This window comes from Achroia grisella, unplaced genomic scaffold, assembly GCF_030625045.1.
Source record: "Achroia grisella isolate CSIRO2021 unplaced genomic scaffold, CSIRO_AGI_Agris_v1 utg780, whole genome shotgun sequence".
NCBI lineage: Eukaryota > Metazoa > Arthropoda > Insecta > Lepidoptera > Pyralidae > Achroia > Achroia grisella.
This window is the reverse complement of record NW_026713020.1, coordinates 844,397-861,536: the sequence shown is the minus strand read 5'-3', so window position 1 is coordinate 861,536 and position 17,140 is coordinate 844,397. Positions and strand designations below refer to the sequence as shown.

The following is a 17,140-nucleotide window of genomic DNA, read 5'->3' as shown; positions in this document are numbered from 1 at the left end:
AAAATCCCGCGCGACATCCAAGACATGCTAACTAATTTTGAAACATATATACCTATATATTTATACGTTACCTCGATATCGATGAAACTTTAAATAATTGATACAAGGATATGGACTACGGATAAGACTTAAATTTTGAACACGAATGAAAACATAATAAATAAATATACATAAGAATTGGCCTTTGGCCTCATCACTCGTTCAAATATGAAGAAGTTTAAAAGTAGACTAGGCTGTACGGTCTAAGGATCTTTGCCTGTTCCATCACTGAAAAGGAGATGGACGAATATGGAAAAAAAAAAAAAAAAAAAGTAAAACCTAACCTATCCTGTGAGTATCTGACAACCCAAAATTTTAATGACTCTGTGAAAAATAAAATGAAACTTGTTTCGTTGTTATTTTTACAATTTTCTAATTACAAAGTTTTCAATTTAGTAATTACTAATTGTTAATAAATTACGTCTCAGAATTAGGTGTATATTGTAGTTATATAAATACAAGTTGTAATGGCTTACACAGAAAAGGTGTCACTAAGTGGAACCGCGCTTTCGTTCTTGCTGTACGAATGTATAAATTCCGTAAATAGTCAGGTAATAATTTAAAGAGGTTCTCATTTCACAATAGTTATGAAATTTTACATATGAATTCATTCCAATATATTTTCAGGAGGGATTTCTCATAGGAGATATATCATCAGAAATTACTAACCACATATCAGACTCGCACAGTGATAATGCTAGACTGGATACACAGATAGTGATAAGAACTGTATTACCATTGCCCACTGTCTCCTTATTTTACTTACCTACAGGCAGAATAAAGGAAGATGTCCTCGCAGGCTTGCTCTCTAACACAGCTAGTGAAGTCGTTGGCTGGTATAAATATAGAAAGAACACTAATATCAAGCCTACATTTAGGGATAAATTAATATCAAAAGGTTTGCAAAAATATTTTGATAAATATCATGGAAAGAAAACATTTGTAACTTGTAATTTATCTAATAAATGTTCATCTTCCGGATCAACTCATATGTTTACGTATAGATTTGGAAAGATTAATTGTTATGATATGTATGAATACATTGAAGATGTAACTGCAAATCTGGGTGAAAAACAAACTGGATATAAAAAGGCCCATAGGTTAACACCACAGTGTGTTTTTAATAAAATTGTAAAAGACAGTAATGTGCAATGTAATGCTTCTGCCGATGCAATATTGCGTATTCAGGAAGCTGTTGATGTCAGACTTAAGAAAGAAGCTAAAATTGCAGCAAAAAATGAATGTACAATCCGAGAGCTAGAAGCAGAAATAAAGCAAATGAGTGCCATTTTGGCAGAAAAACAAGCTTCAGATTTACAAAGTGCTTATGATAAACTAACAAGAGAGAAATTTAAAGTAAATCAAGTAGAAATGGCTGAAGCCTGTATTGAAGCATTACAAACACCTCCAGATACAGATATATTGAATGTTCCTAATATTTTAATGAATAGCAATCATTTGACAGAAATTGAGAATCCTAACCAATTTGAAAATGATATAATAGATAGAAGTCCAAGTCCTGTATTAATGCCTAGAAGTACAACTAAGCCAGTATTGAATTATGCTGCAGCATTAAAACACAATAATGAAACACCTTCAACTAGTGTAAGTAACTAATAACCACATATAACAAACCTGTTTATTTTTAAGATAGGCAGAATCAGTAGTAAAAAGAAACTCCAATTCAAATAGAGCTCTTTTGCTTATATTATCTTCTAATGTCTAATTATCTTCTAATAAGACACCCACTAACATCTACTCTCATTAAAACTGTATAAAACTGTGAACACAAACATAGCTTCAATGCTTAAACTAGTGTTATTATCACATAATTTGTAATATTTCTGTTAACACTAGCCACTCTTCCATTTGTGTATGTCTCCTCATAACTTAGATTTGACTCCAGTGTGAAGTTAGTCTCCATTAGAACACCAAGTTCGCATTTTTAATAAGCCATGTAGTATATGTTCAAATAAACTTACTAATGTACAATCATGCCACCTGTATACTCACAATATAGATACTACAGTAAATAAATTATGTAGCAACACCTCATCACATCTTACATAGCAATATCCTTTCAATATTAGTTACAACATTGTTAAGTCCATACTTCTCCCTAATAAAACTATTTCTCAACAAAACTTATATCACAGGCATATTTCTCATAACTCTCAGTTCTACAGAATTAATCTTGCTTTCATGCTTTTGCTGTCATAACTAAATACTTAAATCTGTTCTACATATTCATGTATGTGTTCACAAAGACAAATATACTTATTTTTAAACTTAATATAATATGATTAATTCTTTATTCAAACAGTACCCTATTAACATTTATACCCTATCAACCCCCCATAGCTCCATTCTTTAGTTTTCAATATTAAATTTTTTATTCAATAATACATGTATAATATTATTTTTCAGAAACAGAACAACTTCAGTGATGATTTAATAAGTTTTGATGTTGAAGACAAACATACGAAAAAATCAATAATTATCAATGATGATATGAAATGTTTTGGAGACAGTTCACCTGAATATTGACAAGTGCCTTATCATTTAAATTAATAACTTGAATATGTTACCATATTAGTATTAGTAAACTAAACTTTGTACTATTACTTATTTCTAATTTCGTTTCTAGTAATGTTCTATATCAAGTAATATATTAATACTGTTTAATTGTAAATAACAAATGATTTGATGGCAACAGTAGGTTGCAAATTCAAGATATCCTTCATTTTAATATCACATTATTAAGATGTGGTTGTATTTGGAGTGTAACTTTATACAGTTGGCTATTTTTTTACTGAATATACCTTTATCAATATAACATGTTTCCAATGAATTTATCTAAAAAAATTTGTCATGCATTCGCAGATGACGGAGCCGTATCTGTATTTTGATTTGTAAGTGTGTATACACCAAGCTTAAATATTATTCATCCCCACTTATTCGTCACGTCAAAATTATATTGAAGTTATATTTATCAATTGAATTGATGAGATAGTTTTCAGCTTTTCTTTATCTTCATTTGATCTAGTTACTAAACACCCTAACAGGCTTAAAATATGCTTATATTATTTATGTGTGACGAATTTGTAACCTATGACTGTCATCTGATACACAGAGATTATTTTTTTAATGGCAAAACCATCTAAATGTAACATTGTGTATTCCAGTAATGTGTAAATATGCTTGTAAATTATATATGATAAATAACATTTCTTAGTGTAAATAATTACTCTGAAGAATTTATTTTATGGTACAAAAAATAACTTACAAATTATTATAATGTGCCAATGTTTATTATTTGTCTTTTTCTTTTGTTATGTTCACTGCAAAATACAAAAAGGGTATAATGTAATACATTTATATAGGTTTAAAACTTAAAATGAAATATCTACACGTTTTTTATTATGTTAATCTCAACATCACAAGTTAAAAAAATCGACTCTCTATACTAGTATTTTATTTATCTATATAATAATAATTTTTCTCAACACCAATTATACAAATTGACAGTCATTTTCTTATACTATTACATTCTTATTAAATACGCAGCATACATTTCAGAGAATTTACTACTAGTATCATTATTGTTATAGATCATATATGACAAAGATTTTAAACATTACATATGTATCATAATGTGATTACAGAATATTTTTGTAAATAGATTGCATTAAAATAAAACAAATATGGTGAATTAGTAATTTTATTTAGACATATACATAGGTAATTCACGAAACAAACTCCAATACAATGCATCTTTTTTTGAGATCATTTAATACATTCAGTCTACTAATAAATAAATAAAACTAAACTTAAGCCAAGACCTGCGCAAACAAGAATCTTATTTATAATAGACATAGACATAAATAGACACACAATATTGCACGTCACAATACAGTATTTAAATATTTAAAAAAAATTAAATATTTAGTATAAATTTCATTCATAGGACTTGAATATAGCTGAATATTAGGTTTATTATAAAACTACAAATCAACCGACCCTGAACCTAATATAGCTTCAAATGCATTATAAGTACTGTTTCGAGGTTATGATTTAAGTTCGAGTTGTAGTCGATTACGAGGTGTTGTTGCTTATAAATTAGCATCAAACATTTGTCATTTGTAGTTATAGTCGAAGTGAATCTACTGCTTGATGGTAAGCAACCAGTGTAGTCCAAATATGAGAAGTCACAGTATGCGATTACTGCATGTACAGTGGTATTGTAGTGTGTAGTAGTAGCGATTATTAGCTTGTATAAATTTGCATGCACACATAAAAGTCAAAGCACGTTATATGTATCTAAATATAACGTGCCTTGACTTTTAAACGTTATTTAAAAGCCTTGAGATGGTAGGACTTGTGTTCAAATGTTGAAAGAGTTTAAATATTGTAAGCGTTAAAGCTTTGTTCTTTAAAGCTATGTCAGTTGCTGAGATTATAACTTTTATTATCTAACACTGATTATAAGGCATTCACGATTGAAGAATGCGGGAATGCGCGAGCTGGTGGCGCGCACGGTCCTCTTTCTCGGTTTACATTTACATACACATTATTTTAGTATGAAAGAGCGTACGTGTAAAGACAGCTACTGGTTATATTATTACAGCCAGAGCAGTTGTAGTGGCCGCGTGGTGTGGATTACCTACCGTTCAGAGTAAGTCCGCGGCGGCGGCGCGGTCGACGGCAGCTAGTTCCCGCACCGAGTGTGCGAGACGGCGCGCCTGCTGCACGGCCGTAGGCGCCGGCACCAGCCCCACGTGCACGCAGATCAACTCCTTCATACTCACCTCCTGGCTCTCGTTTGGGAACGCGAGCTCCAACAACTGTCTGAAGACCGAGTTTATATTTTATTTGTAGAGTTAAACCTCCACAGTGTAAATAATATAGAGAATTCTAAACGTAAAATATGTAGATATTTTTGGTAAAAGGTTTACACAATGTCAACAGTAAAATTATCAAACAATAGAAGACACTGATACTGTCTTACCATCTTGTTAAGTATAAAATTCTAATAGCAACGTCTTTTATTTACAAGGGCCAGATATAAATTTATTAATAATCATTTAATCATATATTTTTTGTGGTTGGTAGTGAAAGGATGTACCTGCGCTAATGGTTCACGCTGGCGGGGCACCAGTGGAAAATAATAAGATGAATGAGGTCAGGTCAGTAGCCCATCGTGACAAATTCACTAGGAATTTATCGCGATGGTTTCAGATTGGAGTTCGACCTAACATGGTACATTGCTAGCATTCCCATTACTAACAACCCCCTTCCCTTCAATCATACATTTAATAATAGTTCCAATATACGTATTGTTTATACATGCGTATGGTTTTCAATGGTAAATAATATTATTTATATATACAGACGAAGCTGTGCGGGTCAGCGAGTCTACAATATTTTATAATCGAATGGTTCACCCTCCTGCGCTAATAGTACACGTCAGCGGGGCACCAGTAGAGTAGGATAAGACGAGTATGAAGTCATATGACATGATGGTTTCCAGGGAGAACGGCGTGCAGGTCAACATTAGATGGCACATTGCTTGAGGTTATTAATCCACATTACTAATAATCCCCTTCCCCTAAGCCTACAATATTAAGAACGCTTTGCTTTAGTGTCTCCAGGGAAAATAATCTACTACCTGTAAAAAGTGCCGAGTATATCGCCGGGCGGGGGCAGCGCGCGTACGGCGGCGGGGTGAGGTGCGCGGGCGGCGTCCAGGGCGGCCGCCCCCGCCCCCGCGCCCGCGCCCGCCTCGCGCCGCTCCCACCACGTGACCGCGCACACGTGCAGCGCGCCGCGACGCCACGTGGCCGCGCTATATCCCTCGTGCAGCATTGAGAACGTGCGTGACACCACCCGCTTTACCTAGCACCGACCGTTCCGTTTATTCAATGTATTTCTTTATTATTACAAAGCATCAAAAAAAACTTACGACGTACGATGAATGTAAAGGCGCAAATCCATATGCTAAAAAAATTGATATACATAAGAAATCTCATTTTTAGAATTATGGTTATAACATCTGATCATTAAAAAAAATTGATAACTATTTCCTAACTCACTTATTTATAAAACACTAGTTTCACTTTCGTTGTAAGTTGTGTATTCGCTTGATTTTTTATTGTTCTAAAAACAATATATACGATAAGTACGTATTGTTTTGATAATTTAAAAGATACAAAATTATTTAACAACAAGAAAATGTGACTTAGTGGTTTTTTCTGATATACATTTATAAAACAAAACCCGCAAATGTATAAGTTGTATTTTCATCGAGATTTCCCAAACAAACAATAAAATTTATCTAATACACAGCTAAGCTACTAAAAATAGATACTATATATTTTAATATTAATACGTTTTAAAAGTTGGAAAATAAAAGTACGTATGAAATAACTTACTGTGTCAGGTGATAGCATATCAACGCAGTCTGCCATGTCGGGCGCCATGAAGCGACCGGTGGTGCGGTCCACGTATATGAAGTGTATCAGTCCAGGGAACTCCTCCACATACTTGTGCAGTGTTAGGGAACCACTGTCTTCTGCACCCGTGCACTCGCAAACATCACACATTAAGCAAAATAATCTTACAAAACTGGCACATGATAAAAAACTAAAACATTAAGATACTTTTGTATTCCATTCCAATTTAACTTTTATGTATATATTCAAGTATTGTGAATAGATTTTATTTAATCCTCGTTTCGTCATTTAAATGGCACATTCCCACATAGTTTTGTCTTTGATTAAGATTGAAATAGGTAAGTACATTTTTGTGTGAAACTAAATTTTGAACTGGTGCAATGAATGTTATCTGACTGTATATCATTAATACCTTCTCGTTATTGTATACAACAAAGAAAATTTAAACATATGAGTTTTCAGAAAATGGGAAATATGATGGTAAAAACCGGAGTTCAATGCGAAAATAATTATTATGAACGTGTGTGAGAGTGAAAATTTAAAATTGACTAAACATTATTATTAATAGTACAGAATATCATCGGATTTCGACTTGCTATATGTTACAGACTAAACTTGGAGTGTGTGTGTGTGTGTATGTATGTAGTACTGTAATAAAAGGATATGATCCAAGAGTGAAGTATCGCATTGCCTTGACTTGAAGAAACTCCACATATGGTGTTAATATATTTTTTAATTCCTTTGAAGCCTGTATATTTTTTATGCTGGGTATGTCCGGTTTGAGATATTCAATGGCGGCTTCCAGGGCGGTATGCATGGCAGTAGCCGTAGTCTCCGGGGTGAGTGGGGTAGTAGTTGTACACGATTTACGCAGCTCCAGCATTCGTGAGGTCAAACGAGTGCATAGATTGGCATTAGCTTTATTTTTTCGTAAGGCGTCTGTTGTCTGAAGTAAAAATATTAAACTGTTTATTATTTTATTGTGTAACTAGCTGGATCTCTATATGCTATGAATTATGAATGCTATATGCTAGATTAACACATAGGATATGCATGTACTTTTGTGTACCAAGTTTTGTTAAAATTCGAACAGACGCGACGTTTAGATGTGATTGATAAACAAACACACAAATCCTAAGTAGTATAAGACGATTCTGTACATACTGTATTTCGCATTTTCACCTTTACCCAGGATTCACATAAAAATCTATATAACCAGTATAATAATTCATTTGTTACCTTTTTCAGAGAAGCTTCTAAAGCATCAAGTGTGCTAGGTAACATCTCCAAGTTCCTTTGTAATAATAGCCTCTTTAAGTTAGACAATATTTGGTTAGACACGTGTACAGCAGTACCCGCTTCCCTGAATATAAAAAAAAAAACAATTATAATCAAGTAATATAATTTATACTCTAGAGTTCTTTATAACTAGTGATCATTAACAAGTATCTATTACAGATTTTAGTTATCAATAGATACTTATTTCCTATGGGGCTTTAAAATGTTGAGGCACGCGATGGACCGTAAAATGAGTTTAGTAATGCATTTCGTTCTCTTTTTGCTACGCCATCTACCTTGCAAAGGTTTTCTGAAATTATGTAGACAAATTTGACGACCTGTAATAGATGAGTATACTTTATTTAGGGGACTATCTCTATATCTTACGAAAGAATAGAACCTAGAAAATATATACCTTAATTCCATATCAATAAGTACAGCAAAAGTGATACGTGGAGCTACTTCGGCGAGATGCATAGAATAGGGTAAACAAGGACTACCTGTTGTGCTCGCACAAAGATTCACAATGGCACTGTTCTCCTCAGACAACCCTGAAACAAGAGGTTAGTAACTAACATGTTTAAATATGTTCTCTAAAAATCGATATTTATGCAATAGACCCTAGACAGACCGCAAATTGTGAAATACTTTTAGGCTAACATATTCATGAAGTAGAATGAGATAGCAATGTCCCATTTATTTCTCATGCGAGTAATAGCGAATATGTAATTTCCTATTCACTTGTTTCTAAATTATCTAAGCCTTCAGTCCCTTCAAAGAACACTGAGCACTTTATAAGCTTTGATAATTGAGACCATTTAACCATACCGTTGTTCCTGTAGAAGTGTGATTATGTAAAATTTCATTAGTAAAATTCAGTAGCACTGAAATAAGCTACTATTTATTTGTCTAAGTAGGGAGATAACAGCTTCGATTCCTACGATAATTTGCAGCTAAATGCTTGCCAAAGCAAGGCTAGAACACAGAGCGTTTGAGGCCTGTCTGTATCTTATTCATTGGATTATTATAGTCTCTATACATAACATTAATTTCAGATTATTGAAGAATGAGGTTTTAGGGTATTTTTGTCACTTATAAACGCGTGATAGCTTCCTCATTTATAAACCGATTTGGAATTTTTTTTAATTGGAAAACACTTGCAATCAGGCGCCAAAGAGTGTCATTAAAATCGGTTCTGGAATTTGGTTTTTATATAAATAGATGTGAACGTAGTATTTATTATTATTATTATTAGTATTTGTTAATGACAGAAGTCAGTGTTTCAATAAACAAAATCTGGTACTAAATACCAGTGTATTTAGTACCAGAAAACACGAACTTCTATCGCTAACTACAAATTCATAATTATTTAAGCTTAGTAAATATTGACTGCCTTAAGTTGAATATAAGTATGTACTGTACAGCTTCAGTAGATACTGTTTATCAATAAAATTTATGCTATTCCTATAGGGGTATAACCTTCCGCTTTTACTATATTAATAGCAGTTTTTTTACTTACAAGGTAAGCGGATTTTCATAGCATCATCACTTATTCTTTCCACATCTTTCCAGTATTCTTGAGCAGCAACACACTGTATACTTATGAGTATTAAGTCTGGAGGTGTTAAATCTTCACTGCCTCGACTAAAAATGTTTTTTTTTATGAAATATTATACTGTAACTTTATGCAATACATATAACATTCTCTGTAACCTATATTAGTCAATAGAATAATATAAGTATTACTGTAAACAGAAGAGGTTATTGTGATAATAATAACAGTTGTAATTTCACAGGTATATACAATTAACAAACCATTGATTCACAAAGTATTAGCAAAAATAAAAAAATTAGACAATGTTTTATAAAAATCTGTCAAAAAAACATATTGACCTCTCCAAGAAATGAAGTGGTATAGAATTTGTTACATTGTTATTTTAAGATTATTTGACACAGCCACAAATTTTGGGTCTAGAGACATGGAATTTTGCAAGTTTTCCTTTTACAATCCCACTCAAAACCCTGGATATTTCCATTGAAAAGAGTAACAAATAATTTGAATGTGGATAAGCTTAATGTATTATATACTTAAATAATATATATTTACCTGGAATAAAGTGCCAGTAACTTATCACCAACAAATAACATAAGATGATAATGATGATAAGGTGAACATTTAATTTCTTTAGCAGCTGTTTTGAGAGCGTTAAGTGCGGTTGCGGTGGCTCCACTTTCGCCGATAACACCACTTGCCCCAGGAATGGAATCTCCTTTACCTCGATTAGTTATGAGTACTGACATCCACTCTTGATGTACAGGTGAATGCAGCCTACAGAACAATATACTTAAATAACAATAACAAGTCAGCTAATAGCCAGAAAAGTCAGCTATTACCAGATGAATAACATGGTAATAAGAACAATCATAGTTCAATACTTACATTAAAATTTAAACAAAAGTTTGTAAAAACTCCAGGGAAATGTATGTATTTCACATTGCATGTAGTCAAAGGCATTGGCCATAATCTACTCTGAGAGTTATACTAGATAAGGGTAGCCAGAGGACTTGTGAAGGGAACTTATTTTATTACTTATAAATGGAGTATACTCAAGTGGATGCCAGTGCTGTGAAAGCTGCCTAATATACCATAATATTATTCTGGAGATACTCACATGTTTATATTCTGTCCACAAATATGTTGCACAAATGTCTTACAGTCAAGTAATTCCCTATGAGCATCCTCTAGCTTGTCTTCACTAACTATCATGAGTACATGATCTAACCACTGAAATATAAAATAAATTGCATATTAAAAAGATCAAAGTATTATAATAATCACAGAGAACAATTTTATACTAGAATTAGCTGTGCCTGCAACTCCATCCGCATGGAAAATAACTTTGGGTAGCAATAAAAAGTTAGATCATTCTAACTTTAGCTAAAATGATGAAGTTCATGCTCTATTTTACTTTACCCCTTAAGAGTTAAATTTTCCAAACTTTAATTGTAAATATTCATTTATATTTAATCAACAACCTAAATAGAATAGAATAGAATAGAAAATAATTTATTCAAATAAACTTAATTTTGAATAGTCATACCAATTTGTTTTTTTATCTACCACTCTTTCGGAAAGCTGATACTTCCATACTAGACTATTATTACTAAGTATATAAATTAAATAAGTTGTTAGCATGCAGGCGACAACAGTGGATGGGTGTGGGGTCTGCATCTCAATGTAAGCCCGTTAAAGTAAATAAATTATTATTGTTATACAATACCTCATCAAAAACTATTGTAGTCTTATCTTTACACTGCATTGAAGAATATGTATTACCAAATTGAGCAGCCATCACACGTTGAGAAGTAATTATGGGAGACAGCAGTTGTGATACATTGTGGCTATCATTCAAATCTTCATTTACCTGAAAAATTATTGTTCCAAATGGAAGAGAAAAATGTAACATGTTTTTTAGCAAACAAATAAATTGGAAACATATTAAGTTATTATCAGGGGACCCAAAGCAAAGGCATTTTCACAGTCAAAACTCAGTACAATATTTACATACTGTAGGTACTGCTCTACTTTATTTCTAGTGTAGCAAAAATATAAGATAATAGTTACATTTATGAAGTAAATTTAATTGATGAAAAAATATTTTTTTGTTGCACTACTTATTTTGTGGAAAGCGAACTGTTTTACACTCATGTGTTCATTTTTAAATTTAATAACCACTTCTCAATATGAGAATAGTTTTTAGTAGAAATGTGTGAAAGCGTAGAAATACCTAGTATGTTGTCTTAGTATGTAATATTATATTATATGTAGTGCTTCGATTTCGATATTTTCATTAATCTATATTTTCAAGATATCTACAAATCAGTAAATTTTACTAACTGCTGCTATAATATAAACCAAACCAACCTGTTCATTGAAAAATTTCATTCGTTTTATAAACATATCGTCCCATTTGGAAAATAATAAATCATTAACACTATCGAATATCAGAATAGCTTTCATTGTGATTTAAATATAAATTTTTGATTTTATAAATTATTATAGAGTTATGACATGTAAGTAGTAAGTATAAAATCTTAAAATGAAAACTGTAAACTTAAAAAGTATTATCAATTTGCATTCAAATATAAAAATTATTGATAAGACTTGATTGATAAGGATGTGAAGTATTTATTGTAAACGAAATCTGACAGGTAAATGCACAGAGTACCACTAATCTATATATATATATTAATAAAATTGGAGTGTCTGCTTGTAATATTGAAATAACTGTAACCGGTGTTTACTACATGCATATGAATATAAATACGATACATATATCAAAATAACATGTTTTGCAATCTTTGGGTCGTGACAATATTTCCAATTTATTACTTATACTTTTTAGATAATATTTAATAAAATAAAAATACATGTGACTCTGAAAATTACCAAAACAAGATAAATGCTCATATCATATTTTAAAGATTTGAACCAAAAGAATTATCTAAATTATTTCTCTTACTCTGAGAACATTTTGCCTCTCTGTCATTTCGCCAAAATAGCGATTACGTGACATTGCAACGAGGTTACTGAATCGACATTCAATAGAAATATTTTTTATCGATATGTAAAGTTATGTTGCAATACTAGTGGACAGCGTAAATTTGTTTTTTGTTTTGTTTTTCCCCATTTCAGTGAAAGGAAAAGTACTATACACTACGCTCATGACAGCGTCAGTATAATCGCATTATTGACAGATGTCATTTACGCTACATAATTATCCCACGTGATATCATTTGAAAAATATTTTGGTTAATATTACAACTTTATTAATAAAAGAAACAAAGATCACAATTATTCGTTGTACAAAATAATATTTTATTTTTCGTTAATTTGGTTTATTCCTAAGTCAACTGCTATATCAAAATAAATTATTGTCGGCATGAGTTCAAAACAAAACGCTATTGTAAGTAATAATAATATTTGAATGTTCTGGGCTTTATTTTATTTTAATATATATAAGGTATTACGTATTGGTATTACGGCTACACAATATATATGTTGAAACAATTTATAACACAAACCAAGCCACTGACAAGCTATCACAATATATCTGTTTTTGTATGTTTTTAAAATTTTAACTTTTATAAATAGTATGTTTTATAAAAACTGTGTTGTCTTTAATATCTTTCAGAAAAAAATAAAGTCACTATGTTATTTGACTTTAGGAGGATCTATTGCATACCAACTAATTTATATAAAAAAGGACTTCAATGGATATTATGGAAAAGTTTTGGAACCAGCAAGTCAATACCTAAACCCAGAGTTGGCACATAAATTTGGTGTAACTGCTATCAAATATGGTATCTTTCCCACAGAAAGTTTTACAGACCCTAAAATTTTAGTAAGTACACTTGCCCACTTTTTTAGTGAATGATAAATATTTACATTAAAAATATTGAATACTAAATAAATCTAAAATATAATAAAAATTAAGTAGTGATATTTCAAGTTCTATATTGTGACTTCTCTTCTCTGTAAAAAGTTATAAGATAATAAATTGTTTGCTGCAACATCATTGCAAGTATTTATAACATTATTAAATGGTATAATGTAAGATTATCAAACAAGAAACAAAACAAAATTAAAACATTGAAACCACAGTCAATTACCACAGTACTTACCATTACAGGATTGAAACTTCCAACAGATTAGTCAAAATTGTGGCTTCATTCTATTTCGGTTACCCCACTATAGTATATCAGTGAAAATAAACTTGTGAATATTCTTATTCACTAATATTGTAATAATTTATTAATATTAATTTATTTTGTGCATATAGACTAACTGTAAAAATTGTTATTATATATTATTTGTCATGTATTATTGCATTACAGAACACAAAATTCCTAGACTCAAATCTAAGTAGTCCGGTAGGCATAGCCGCTGGTTTTGACAAACATGGTGATGCTGTATTGGGTTTGAAAAATATTGGTTTCTCCATTATAGAAGTCGGTTCAGTGACCCCAGAGCCCCAGACTGGTAACCCAAAGCCTAGGGTGTTTCGATTGCCAGAAGATAAAGCTGTAATTAATAGATATGGTTTCAACAGTGAAGGCCATAATGAAGTTTATAAAAAGATGCAAAGTATTAACAAAGCATTATTAGACAAATGCCTATTGGGAATAAATTTAGGAAAGAATAAGTTATCAGAAAATGCGATTCATGATTATACAATAGGCATAAAGAAATTTTATGATGTAGCTGATTATTTTGTTATAAACATCAGCAGGTACAGTTACATATAACATTTAGTACTAATGCACAAACAATAATATTAATATCACTTTTTTAGTATTGAATACTATAATTATATAGTTCCTTTTTGTAGTCCTAACACTCCAGGATTAAGATCATTACAAAAGAAAGAAGAGTTACTTGAACTTCTGACAGCAGTAAATAAAACAAGAAATTTGCTTCAGTCAGCAAAAAGGATTCCGCTACTTCTGAAACTGGCCCCAGATCTGACTATTGAAGAAATAAAAGACATAGTCTATATTATTACAAAGAAGGAAAGTAATGTTGATGGTCTTATAATCTCAAATACCACAATTGACAAACCCTCATTAATTAATAAAACATTCCCAAATGAAGCTGGTGGCCTGAGTGGAAAGCCTCTAGCAAATAAATCAACAGAAATGATTAAAATTATTTACAAATTAACAAAAGGTTTGTACAATATTTTTGTCATTTATTTATAATTATACTATTTGGCCATACAGTGTTACATTCACCACAATGTTTTGTGAAATATTACATTTTATTTATCAGTGTTTATATCTTTTAATAATAATTTTAGGAAAAATACCAATAATTGGTGTTGGAGGAGTTTTTACAGGGCAAGATGCATATGAAAAGATAATAGCAGGAGCTAGTGTGATACAGATATATACAGCTTTAATTTATCATGGTCCTCCGGTAATCAGCAAAATAAAATCAGAATTAGCAGAAATATTAGAAAGAGAGGGCTACAAGAATGTCAGCGAAGCTGTTGGAAAAGGAGTTAAATGACAAAAATTGTTTGTGTAATATTGACTACAAACGACATAAAATACAATTTACTGTACTGACAAAAACCTAAACAAAATTTGCTATTAATTTAAACTGATATCTTAAATTGAAATACAATTAATTGTAACATTTGCTACAATTAATTGTATTTTATGTCGAAATTTAATTTACTTTCTTTCCACCTATTATTTCCACATATTAAATTAAATAGTAAATATATTTTGTTTATATGAAAAAGCACAAAAATGTGTTTTTTTATTAAGATATATTGCTTTAACAACACAGTATGTGTGCAAACTCTTCAAATTGTAGATAAAAAAGTAATTTAAAATTACTTTTAATATTCCAGAGGATATGTAGTAGAAAAAAAATCCTTCTTCAATAAATGGAACATTACCAAATGAAGCTGGTGGATTTAGTGGAAAGCCTCTAGCAAATAAATGAAGAGAAATTAAAATTATTTACAAATGAACAACAGGTTTGTAGAATATTATCTTCGTTATAATATTATGTTTATAGAATTTATTATTGTTTTTATTTTTTATAGTCAATTTCAGGAAAAATACCAATAATTGTAAAAACTTCTACAACTCCCTGTAGGAGTTTTTACAGGACAAGATGCATATGAAAAGATATTAGTTAGAGATAATATGATACAGATATATACAGCTTTCATTTACCATGGTCCTCCAGTAATCTGCAAAATCTGAATTGTATTATTACAAAGAGATGGTTATAAGAATATCATAGAAGCTGGTAAAGAAGTGAAATGACAAAATATTGATTGGGTAATATTTACTACAGACATTGGTTACAATCAATTGTACTTTATGCCAAATTTTCTTGTAGTTTCTTTCCACCTTCTGGAAAATGATATGACATGGAATAAATGTAAATATGGCACATAGTAAATATATTTTGTTTATATGAAAATGTGCTTTGTGTATTAAAATATGTCACTTTAAAAACACAATATGTGTGCAAACTCTTCAAATTTTAGAGAAAAAGTAATTTTAATAATATTCCATTGAATATGTTCATTAACGATATTTTTGTTTAATTTGATGTCTTTAATAGTTGAAAGAAAATTATACAAAACTTTTGTATAATTTTCTTTACATTTTTACAGCTAACATTGTATTTGACATTTAGGCAAATGTGATTGCAGATACTTTATACATTCTTCAAGATTCTTTACTTCTTCCAAGTCAAACAATTTCAATGTCTCTAATTTATGTAATACTTTAATTTCTTTTATTCCCAAATCTGTTACACTGCGACATTTCGACACTTGAACATGTGTTAGACTGGCCCGACCATGAGATAAACCTTTCATGGCTCTATCATCTATGTAATTATTATTGTGTAATATAATTCGTTGTAGCATTGTGCATCCACCTGTAAAGTTTATTTTAAGTAAATATTAATATTATTAAAGAATAACTTTTTATTCCTATTTTTGATTTATCAGTATATGAGGTAGATATATTTGTCAGCAATTACAAATATACATTTTATGTTCAGAGAATAGTAGATTATAAAAGTAATATTAAGTACTACTTACTTAAATGTGGAAAACCATAATGAGATATAGATGAGTTTGTTCCATCGATCTCCAATATCTTGGGCACTTTTTGATCATCAGCAGGTAAAGAATTATAATCGCTCAATTTTTTCCCGTCCGTCCAAATAATCTGGCCACCATTTCGTAAGACCCACTCAGCACAGGCACGGTCAGGCCCCACAGCTTCTATTCGTTTAGGATCTGGTCTATTAAACATCATATTGACATATTCCCAAAATGTTCTGTTTTGATTTGTACTTGGTATATACGTTTTGTGAAGAAAAGCATTCTAGGGTAATAAGAAAATCAAAATATCGAATAGGATTTAAAATAAAACAAACCAGTTATAACCTCTACATCTACATACTTACATGGAATTTATTTGCCAACAACGACATAAGTGTTGCTTAAGTTATTTAAGTTTTTAACAATATATTAGTGGTATAAATAAAGTTAAGCAATAGTAGCCAGTGACAGAACTGACAGAAAGAAACGTCTATAACTAAACAATAATGAAAATTAAGAATTGACCACAGATTACAAAGATTAGAATTTTTCTGTATCCTGTCTTTCTGTCCAAAATGCGTTCTTATTCAATATTACCTAACTAGTTCGCAGATATATTTCAATTTAGATAATTAAAACTCAACAATTATTGCTAAAGAAACAATATACTTAGTTGCATTTGCAAAAATTAGTTGTACGCTTATGTTAACCAAGCTTTTGCCTTTTTCT

General features: G+C 30.9%; 4 protein-coding genes across 7 annotated transcripts; 2 read left to right on the top strand and 2 right to left on the bottom strand.

The window, feature by feature from the left end:
• Window positions 1–351: 351 nt before the first annotated feature.
• On the top strand, window positions 352–2,853 carry LOC131850985 (BRCA1-A complex subunit Abraxas 1-like). The gene is made up of 3 exons (XM_059201406.1): window positions 352–590; window positions 667–1,644; window positions 2,467–2,853. The coding sequence occupies exons 1-3, from the start codon at window positions 507–509 to the stop codon at window positions 2,584–2,586; spliced, it is 1,182 nt and encodes a 393-aa protein (XP_059057389.1). The 5' UTR covers window positions 352–506; the 3' UTR covers window positions 2,587–2,853.
• Window positions 2,854–4,679: 1,826 nt separating this feature from the next.
• On the bottom strand, window positions 4,680–11,967 carry LOC131850940 (BLOC-3 complex member HPS1). The gene is made up of 11 exons (XM_059201356.1): window positions 11,695–11,967; window positions 11,051–11,194; window positions 10,442–10,554; window positions 9,877–10,098; window positions 9,289–9,413; window positions 8,185–8,320; window positions 7,731–7,854; window positions 7,158–7,437; window positions 6,471–6,619; window positions 5,708–5,934; window positions 4,680–4,887 (listed from the first exon to the last, which is right to left on the bottom strand). The coding sequence occupies exons 1-11, from the start codon at window positions 11,788–11,790 to the stop codon at window positions 4,710–4,712; spliced, it is 1,794 nt and encodes a 597-aa protein (XP_059057339.1). The 5' UTR covers window positions 11,791–11,967; the 3' UTR covers window positions 4,680–4,709.
• A 488-nt stretch (window positions 11,968–12,455) lies between these two features.
• LOC131850882 (dihydroorotate dehydrogenase (quinone), mitochondrial) lies at window positions 12,456–15,486 on the top strand. Of its 4 annotated transcripts, none has more exons than XM_059201264.1 (6): window positions 12,456–12,736; window positions 12,965–13,174; window positions 13,668–14,062; window positions 14,162–14,499; window positions 14,630–14,849; window positions 15,191–15,320. In XM_059201264.1, exons 1-5 carry the CDS (start codon window positions 12,713–12,715, stop codon window positions 14,839–14,841), a joined length of 1,179 nt encoding a protein of 392 aa, XP_059057247.1. In that variant the 5' UTR covers window positions 12,456–12,712; the 3' UTR covers window positions 14,842–14,849; window positions 15,191–15,320. The 4 variants fall into 4 exon arrangements, 2 of the variants coding, with proteins under 2 accessions (XP_059057247.1, XP_059057245.1); XR_009357853.1 differs by adding an exon at window positions 15,399–15,486 and having other exon boundaries at window positions 12,457–12,736; window positions 14,630–15,319; XR_009357854.1 differs by adding an exon at window positions 15,389–15,463 and having other exon boundaries at window positions 12,457–12,736; window positions 14,630–15,319.
• On the bottom strand, window positions 15,413–16,925 carry LOC131850884 (ATP synthase subunit s, mitochondrial). Its single transcript, XM_059201266.1, has 3 exons — window positions 16,777–16,925; window positions 16,406–16,694; window positions 15,413–16,239 (listed from the first exon to the last, which is right to left on the bottom strand). The coding sequence occupies exons 1-3, from the start codon at window positions 16,801–16,803 to the stop codon at window positions 15,971–15,973; spliced, it is 585 nt and encodes a 194-aa protein (XP_059057249.1). The 5' UTR covers window positions 16,804–16,925; the 3' UTR covers window positions 15,413–15,970.
• Between the last annotated feature and the right edge of the window lie 215 nt (window positions 16,926–17,140).

Bases quoted from the DNA above. Each gene is read 5' to 3' on its own strand.
- LOC131850985 (XM_059201406.1), top strand. From the start codon at position 507: ATGGCTTACACAGAAAAGGTGTCACTAAGTGGAACCGCGCTTTCGTTC. The intron at 591-666 runs GTAATAATTTAA...ATATATTTTCAG, and splicing joins TAAATTCCGTAAATAGTCAG to GAGGGATTTCTCATAGGAGA. The intron at 1,645-2,466 runs GTAAGTAACTAA...ATTATTTTTCAG, and splicing joins ATGAAACACCTTCAACTAGT to AAACAGAACAACTTCAGTGA.
- LOC131850884 (XM_059201266.1), bottom strand. From the start codon at position 16,803: ATGTCGTTGTTGGCAAATAAATTCCAT. The intron at 16,695-16,776 runs GTAAGTATGTAG...TTATTACCCTAG, and splicing joins TGTTGGCAAATAAATTCCAT to AATGCTTTTCTTCACAAAAC. The intron at 16,240-16,405 runs GTAAGTAGTACT...TAAACTTTACAG, and splicing joins TTATGGTTTTCCACATTTAA to GTGGATGCACAATGCTACAA.
- LOC131850940 (XM_059201356.1), bottom strand. From the start codon at position 11,790: ATGAAAGCTATTCTGATATTCGATAGTGTTAATGATTTATTATTTTCC. The intron at 11,195-11,694 runs GTTGGTTTGGTT...ATAATTTTTCAG, and splicing joins TGAAATTTTTCAATGAACAG to GTAAATGAAGATTTGAATGA. The intron at 4,888-5,707 runs GTAGTAGATTAT...CTCGGTCTTCAG, and splicing joins ATACTCGGCACTTTTTACAG to ACAGTTGTTGGAGCTCGCGT.
- LOC131850882 (XM_059201264.1), top strand. From the start codon at position 12,713: ATGAGTTCAAAACAAAACGCTATT. The intron at 13,175-13,667 runs GTAAGTACACTT...ATTGCATTACAG, and splicing joins TTACAGACCCTAAAATTTTA to AACACAAAATTCCTAGACTC. The intron at 14,500-14,629 runs GTTTGTACAATA...TAATAATTTTAG, and splicing joins TATTTACAAATTAACAAAAG to GAAAAATACCAATAATTGGT.